General features: G+C 41.8%; 1 protein-coding gene and 1 pseudogene across 1 annotated transcript in view; one reads left to right on the top strand and one right to left on the bottom strand.

The window, feature by feature from the left end:
- Positions 1-6,001, top strand: part of HEATR4 (HEAT repeat containing 4) — a 37,818-nt gene extending 31,817 nt beyond the window's left edge. The window contains exon 16 of the mRNA XM_003787044.2: positions 5,843-6,001. Within this exon, the coding sequence (XP_003787092.2) occupies positions 5,843-6,001 (159 nt within the window). The remainder of the gene's footprint in view (positions 1-5,842) is intronic.
- Positions 6,002-6,333: 332 nt separating this feature from the next.
- On the bottom strand, positions 6,334-6,429 carry LOC111724263 (annotated as a pseudogene).
- Between the last annotated feature and the right edge of the window lie 2,244 nt (positions 6,430-8,673).

The following is an 8,673-nucleotide window of genomic DNA, read 5'->3' as shown; positions in this document are numbered from 1 at the left end:
CCAGTTTCAGCGTATGTGGCTGGCACCCTAGCTGCTGAGCTACAGGCACCGAGCCCATCCTGTCTTTTTTATTTCTCACATAGTCCATTGTTTTTATCTGGGGGCAATTGTGCCTTCCTGTGTACATTTGGCTATGTCACATGGTGGGTATTCTAACACTGGTGAGTGGACGCTAGAGATGGGCTAAACATCCCTCAAGGCAAAGTACAATTCTCCACAGCAAATAGTTATCCTTCCCAAAATAACAGTGTAGTCCTGAGGCTGAGAAACCCTGGTGTATTACAAATACTCTTTGTGTTTGTAATACAAAGAGTATTCTAGGTGTCTACACCTAGACTCTTTACTTGTCATCTCTCCATGGTAATTTGTACCATAGATAGCTACAAAATTAATTTTCACAAGCTGTTACACCAAACCTGTCATCTCCCTGCTTAAAATCTGTCTGTGTCCCAAAGCTGAAAATGCTGGCACAGATGTAGAGAGAAGGGATCACTTTTACACTGTTGGTGAGACTGCAAACTAATATAGCCTCATTGGAAAGAAGTATGGAGAATCTTCAAAGAACTCAAAATAAACCTTCCATTTGATCCCGCAATTCCATTACTAGGCAGAAGAAAAATATATAATTTTATCACAAGGGCATTTGCACTAGATTGTTTATAGAAGCTCAATTTACAATTTGGAACAACCCAAATGTCCATTAACCCATGAATGGATTAATAAACTGTGGTATACTAGTGGTATACTAGTGGTATACTGTGGTTTACTGTGGAATACTAGCCAGCCACAAAAATGATGGAGACTTTCCATCTTTTGTGTTAACCTGGATCAAGTCAAAATACATTTTTCTTAGTAAAGTATCACAACAATGGAAAAGCAAGAATCCAATGTACTCAATACTAATATGAAGCTAGTAGATGATCTAATACACACCCACATAAGAGAAAAACTCAATTAATTCAAGTTTGAGGGGGAAGCAGGAGAAAGAGGATTGGTGTGCTCCAACCTAATGGACACAATGTAAGGGTATATGGCACACCCTCTGGGTACGGGATACAACTATAACAGGGACTTTACCTAACAAATGGAAACATTGTTATTTAATTGTTTGTACACTCATATTAATCTGAAATTAAAAAAATAATAAATGAATAAGTAAAATTCCCCAAGAGAATCTAATGAAAAAAAAAATGTTTTTGGTAGAGATGAGATCTCACTATGTTGCCCGGGCTAGTGTTGAACTCCTGGGCTCAAGTGATCCTCTTACCTCAGCCTCTGAAGTAGCTGGACTACAGGTGCAAGCCACTGCACATAGCTCTTATCTGTAATTCTCACTTCAGCAATGAGAAAATTGGCTCCACCATCCTGCATCCATTATGGTTTAATTCCCCATACATTATTAACCCTTGGGAAGCAACTTTATTAACCAGAGTACTGGGCTACATGCAATTCTTGTTGTCACTAGTCTTACAGACTCCACTCCTTTCAAAAGTTTTTCCCACACCCTTTGCTGAGATTGTTTTGTACATTTGTTGTACAATTAGATTCTCTTGTCATAGTCTCCATTCTTTCCTGAGATCCTTTATTTCCCAAATGATTTTTAAAATTTGTGTGCATTAAGGCCAGGTACTGTGGCTCACACCCATAATCCTAACTCTCTGGGAGGCCCAGGGGAGTGGATTGCTTGAGCTCAGGAGTTCAAGACCAGCCTGAGCAAGATCAAGACGCTGTCTCTACTAAAAATAGAAAAACCAGCTGGGCATCAGAGTAAGTGCCTGTAGTCCCAGCTACTTAGGAGGCTAAGGCAAGAGGATCCCTTAAGATCAAGAATTTGAGGTTGCTGTGAGCTATGAGCACTCTACCCTGGGCAACAGAGTGAGACTGTGACTCCAAAAAATTTTGTGTGTGTGTCTATACTAATGTTCACTCTTTGTGTTGTAAAGTTCTATGGATTTTAACAAATGTGTGATGTCAGGTATCCACCATGTATCATACCAAAGAGTTTTACTACCCTAAGTGTCCCCTATATTTTACTTATTCAATCCCTTTCTCCTCCCCCCAAGACATCTAACACCCACTGATTTTTTTTACTGTCTCCATAGTTTAGCCTTTTTCAGAATGTCGTATAATTGGAGCCATACATTATGTAGCCTTTTCAGATTGGCTTCTTCGGACTATATGTTTGCAGAGTTTCATGCATGTGCATACCTCTTTGTGGCTTGATAGGTAATTCCCTTTACCTCTGAGTACTAGACAATTGTATAAATGTCCCAGTTTGTCCTTTCATTTACTGAAGGATATCTTGGTTGCTTCTAATTTGGGGAGAATAAAGCTTCTAAAATCATTGATGTGTTGGCTTAGAACCTATAGCTCAAGTGGCTAAAGCGCCAGCCACATACACCAGAGCTGACAGATTCAAATCCAGCCCTGGCAACAACAATGACAACTACAACCAAAAAATAGCTGGGTCTCGTGGTGGGCACCTGTAGTCCTAGCTACTTGGGAAGCTGAGGCAAGAGAATCACTTAAGCCCAGGAGTTGGAAGTGGCTGTGAAAAAAATTAATTAATTAATTAATTAAAATAAAAACATTGATGTGGAACAAACTACATGAGGGATCTTACCTAACAAATGCAAACATTGTAAGCTAATCATTTGTACCCTCACATTAATCTCAAATATAAATAAATAAAAACATTAATGTTCAGGTCTGACCTTTTATCATTATTTCAGTTCTTCATTTCTTTTTTTTTTTTTTTTGAGACAGCGCCTCAAGCTGTCCCTCTGTGTAGAGAGAGTGCCATAGCATCACAGCTCACAGCAACCTCCAACTCCTGGGCTTAAGCAATTCTCTTCCATCAGCCTCCCAAATAGCTGGGACTACAGGCGTCCACCACAATGCCTGGCCATATTTTGGTTGTATTGTCATTGTTCTTTGGCAGGCCTGGGCTAGATTTGAAGCCCCCAACTCAGGTGTATGTGGCTGGCGCCTTAGCTGCTTGAGCTACAGGTGCCAAGCTCAATCTTCATTTCAAAGATAATATTCAAAAACAATAAACATAGCTATGCCTGGTGACTCACATTTGTAGAAAAATTAGCTGGGCATTGTGGCAGGCTCCTGTAGCCCCAGCTACTTAAGAGGCTAAAGCAAGCAGATTGCTTGAGCCCAGGAATTTGAGGTTGCTGTGAGCTGTGATAATGCCAGGGCGTTCTACCTAGGGAAAAAAGTGAGACGCTGTCTCAGTTAACAAATAAATAAGTGGAGGAGTGCATCCTGAAAATCAAAATTAAAATGGTATGTTACACTGTAATTATCTTTTTTTTTCTTTTTTTTGAGATGGAGTCTCAAGCTGACACCCTGGGTAGAGTGCTGTGGCATCATAGCTCACAGAAACCTCCAACTCTTGGTCTCAAACAATCCTCTTGCCTCAGTTTTTCTATTTTTAATAGAGACGGGGGTCTCGATTTTTGCTTAGGCTGGGCTCGAACTCGTTAGCTCAAGCAATCCACCTGCCTCGGCCTCCCAGAGTGCTAGGATTACAGGCGTGAGCCACTGTCCTGGAAGAATTATCCATTTTTAAGTAATGAAAAGCATAATAATACATTGATTTTATTACTTAACTAGTAATAATGCATTCTAATGTGTAGCTGCAATGATAAGTTATTATCGTGAATTAAGGAATAACATAAAAATGACCAGTTGAGGCTCGGCACCTGTGGCTCAAGTGGCTAAGGCACCAGCCACATACACCTAAGGTGGCGGGTTCAAATCCAGCCCGGGCCCACCAAAAACAACAGTGACAGCTGCAACCAAAAAATAGCCAGGCATTGTGGCGGGTGCCTGTGGTCCCAGCTACTTGGGAGGTGGAGGCAGGAGACTTGCTTGAACCCAGGAGTTGGAGGTTGCTGTGAGCTGTGATGCCATGGCACTCTACCCAGGGGGACAGCTTGAGGCTCTGTCTCAAAAAAAAAAAAAATGACCAGTTGAAGTGGTTCACATCTATAATCCTAGGGAGGCCAAGTCAGGAGGATCCTTTGAGTTCAGGAGTTTGAGACCAGCCTAAACAGGAGGGAAGCCCCGTATCTACTAAAAATAGAAAGAAATTAACCGGGCTTGGTGGCATATGCCTGTAGGCCCAGCTGCTCAGAAGGCTGAGGCAAGAGGATTACTTGAGGCTAGAAATTTGTGGTTGCTCTGAGCTAGGATGCTATGGTACTCTAGCAAGGGCAACATAATGAGACTATATCTCAAGGAAAAAAAAATGACAGAAAAAGAAAAAAGGAATTACACTATACTGAATGTGCATACTGACTTCATTTCACATCACCAATTCAGTGAGCACTGTGGGGCGTAGATTTCCTGGGAGATAATCTTATGTCAGGACAGCTAGCAATAACCTAATTAACTCTTACCTCTGGCCAAAGCACTTACCATAGAACAAGAAGTTCATGGGGTCAAATGGCCATTCCCTACTAGAGCCCACATCTGCCTTATAGACTGCACACTCTGGGCACCCAAAACGCCAGAATTTCCTCCTCATTTTCAGGCTTGGGTGGGCTACTTTGTTTTGGAATGGGTGAGCAGCATTGCTGGTATATGTACCCACAGCTCAAGGTGTGGTCAACAAGTAGTTGTTTGGGTGGCATCTGTGGCTCAGAGGAGTAGGGCGCTGGCCCCATATGCCAGAGGTGGCAGGTTATGCCAACCCTGGCCAAAAACTGCAAAAAAAAACCCCAAGCAGTTGTTTGCGGAGGTATGTGAACAGACCTTGGTCATGCAGCCTAGAGTGTCCACATGTGTAATTGTGAAGTCCTCAGAGTGTGGGATGGAACTGGGAATGGAAAGAGATGGGTGAGCTAAGGGACTGCTTTATGTGCCACCATATTCTGGTAAGGAACACCAAAGAATCTGAGAACTCCAAATTCAGACCTGGTCTCTTTGTCATGGTAGGTGATAGAATGTATTTTACTGAACAGTTTGTTAGCTTTCTTGAAGATTTTTAAATATTCAGACATTATGGCAAATAGGCTTTGATTTGTACTTTTGCCCTAGACTGAATTTATTTGAGCATAAGGATATTCCTCTTATTATTCAAGGAGTTATATATACACCTTGATTGATATTAGAACTATTTAGACTTCTGGGGGATGCTTTAACCTAGGTGCAAGCTCAACCCTGGCCATAACTACACAGGGCTATTGAGCAGTGGGCTATTAATTCTAAATGACTTCTTCCCCTCAGCACCTCCCAAGAGGTGCTGCATGAGTATTTCATAATAGCTGCTTCGTATTCACAATAATGAAGATGTGGAAAACATTGGCTAACCCCTAAGATCACGGTACAGATGCCCAGACTTTCTTGTGTGGGAAATTCAGGCTTATTCTCTGAAAGTGGTTCGGCGGTGTACCCAGAGACAAGACCAGGAAAGGTTCAGGCCAAGTTTAATGAAAGGAGACGGGGACTCACCTGGGCAAAGAAAGCGGCTGCATCAAGAATGGTTTGGGGCTTGTTATTATACTGGGTATAAGGGAGGAAGATTCCACAGATTTTTGGAAGTTTTTAGAGAGGCTAGGGTCTCTCCTGTGGAACTCTTGGGGCGGGACCAGGTAGGTCTTTTGTTCTGGGAGGGGAGGAGGGGGAAGAGTTTAGGCTCCTATCATTTTCCATATCAAGCTAGGGTCAAGGAAGGCAGGTCTTGAACTTACAGGTTTCATTTTCTTTCTTAACACAGTAGTTAAGAAAGCTATTCAGACAAACTGGCCCAAAAGACCTTCACCTTGGGTCTGTCTCATATGAGACACGTGTTTAGCAAATATACTTATATTTTAATATTTCTCTGCAGCCTGTGATGCCCTGCACACCAAATCCCTGGTTACAAAGTACACTCTCAGGCCTAGACACAAGAAAGAAAAGTCATTTGCCAGTTGTCAAAGATCTACGCACCTCCCTGGAGAAAAAGATTGCTATGGGACCATTTGCATCTCACCAGCCAGCTCTCTAGCTGGGTAAATACTCAGAAGATATTTTTTCCAGCATCATGTCTCCTCCCTCCCTAGGTGTTCATCTCTAGGTTGACCATTTCTCTTGTTCTTAAGACACAAGGAGCAGAGGACCTGGTCACATTCTGTCTCTTTAATTGATATTGTACAATCTTGTCGCAATATTTATTAAAAAAAAAATGTAACAGTAGACTTGATCTTTTAATGTATACCATTTACATAGAAGGTTTAAAAAAATGATATCACATTAGATGATAGGCCATGTTTTTCCATACCCCAGAAAAATTATGTGCTAAATGTGGATCAGAGCTCCAAATCTTTTTTTTTTTTTTTTTTTAATAAGGAATGCTTCACAAATCTTTGTGTGGAGACCATGCTAATCTTCTTTGGATCATTCCAATTTTAGTATATGTGCTGCCAAAGCAAGCACCAAAGCTTGAAATCTTACTGCAGTAGAAATATTGACAGACCCAGCATCTTTCACAAGCTGTAGGAATTGCCCTCTGAAACCCAAACTAGAATCCCGTTTGCCTAGAAAAGAAACCACTCAGGTGACTTTTTTTCTATTCACAAGTCTAGCCTTATTCTAGAGCAGGTGTTTCTTTCTTTTTTTTTTTTTTCAAAATCAATAGTTATTTTTAATGTTAAATTCATAGAGCAGGTGTTTCTTAACTATAACCCACACCTTGACATGGAAGCCGTGTCACAGAACTATTACAAAAAATCAAAGCCAGCACTTTTATTTTTCCCTTCATATCACATGGGTTGGGGTGATAGAATTTAGATCCCTGGAACATACTTAATACTTAAAAGATTTAGGCATCATGGAACAGCTGCAAACTGAATCTGTACCATAAAATGGGATTCTGTAAGGGCATGTGATACCCAAAAAGGTGCCGTGGAAAAGGAGACACCCAGAGTTCTAAGCAGAGCAAATCCAGCTGCCTTTCCTAAAAACTGCTGTTTATAGCCTAAAAAACTTTGAGACATTTGATAATGAAAATAATGGGAACATGAACCTCTCCCATTTTTTCTTCCTCTACTCACATCCTCTCTTCTCTTCTGATAGCATTGCTGTTGTCAAAAAAAGAAAAAGCAATATTTTCTCCTGTAAATTTCTACCAGCTATGAAACACAGGAGGGAAAAGAACTTTAGGGAAATGAGTTAACTGTATTAACAAAAAACACGTCCCTTTCCTTGACTCATGTAACCCATGTTTAAAGTTATTACTTTACATATTCTATCCAAGTGAAATACTAATCTAAAAAGCACTATCAAATAGATCAAAGTTGTTTCTGCAGCTAACCTGAGGATTCTGGGATCTGGCAACTATGAGGCATTCGAGACAATGAACAATTTTGTTTGAGTAGTTTTCTGGCCCCCCCATCTTTGAATTTGTCATTTCACAGTGAAAGGACTTTATTGTACACTCTTTGCTTTGCTGGCAAAAGCAAGAGGGCTGAACTGAACTCTTTGGTTCAGCCAGCCAGCAAGGCCATACAGAGGGTCTATTAGGCCATCAGCAACTGTGGGAGACGGAGCAGCAGCAGAAGAAATGGCCCTTGTCCTCGAAGAGTTTACAAGGGGGTTTATAAGACACACACACAAGAACCTTTCAAAGACAATATGTTTAGTCTAGTGGGAATTGTGTGGCACTCAGCAGATGTGCTATAGGAGGTCAGGAAGAGGGAGGGCAGGAGTCGTTATGGAGACATGGGAATTTGCCTTGGATCTGAGATGGCTCAAGACTTAGACAAGCAGAGGGAATGGGGGCTGGGCTCAGTGGCTCATGCCTGTAATCCTAGCACTCTGGGAGGCTAAGCTGGGTGGATTCTTGAGCACATGAGTTCAAGACCAGCCTGAATAAGAGCGAGACCTTGTCTCTAAAAAGTAGAGCATTGTGATGGGCACCTATAGTCCCAGGTACTTGGGAGGGTGAAGCAAGAGGATCAAGAGTTTGAGGTTGCTATAAGCTATGATACCATGACACTCTACTGAGGGTGACAAAGTGAGACTCTGTAAAAAAAAAAAGAGGAGAGAGAAGGAAGGAAGGAGAAAGAGAAAGAGAGAGAGAGGGGAAGGAATGGGGAGAACCTTCCAAGTAAGGGAAAGGACAATTGATAAGGCTAGAGAAAGGAGTGAGCTTGGCAGAGTTTCTTGACAGCTCTTTCCCCCTTCCTGCTTTCAAAGTAGTTCATTTGTGCCTGGGCACAGTGGTCACACTTGTAATTTTAGCACCCTGGGAGGCTTAGGTGGCTGGATTGCTTGAGCTCAGGAGCTTGAGACCAGCGGAATGAGACCTCCGCTCTAGTGAAAATAGAAAAATTAGCTGGGCATTGTGGTGGGTGCCTGTAGTCCCAGCTACTCAGGGGGCTGAGGCAGAAGGATGGCTTGAGCTCAGGAGTATGAGGTTGCTGTAATCTAGGCTGATGTCATGGCTCTCTAGCATAGGCAGCAGCAGAGTGAGACTCTGTCTAAAATAATAATAATAATAAAACTACACCCCAGACTTTGAGACCAAAATAGTTCATTTGTTTCTTCACAACAGAGAAGCAGGCCAGACTTCTCTTACCCTCATGCTTTTGCTAATCTGTTCACAGTAACAAATGTTTTAATGTTAAAATACTCCAGAAGTTCCCCAGATCCTTTATAAAGGGCCCTACTGTCCTTCCC

Source organism: Otolemur garnettii, unplaced genomic scaffold (genome assembly GCF_000181295.1).
Source record: "Otolemur garnettii isolate 467f Iridium unplaced genomic scaffold, OtoGar3 scaffold00020, whole genome shotgun sequence".
In the NCBI taxonomy this organism is placed as follows: Eukaryota; Metazoa; Chordata; class Mammalia; order Primates; family Galagidae; genus Otolemur; species Otolemur garnettii.
Note: the sequence above shows the minus strand (reverse complement) of the source record. Positions and strands in the feature narration are given on the sequence as shown.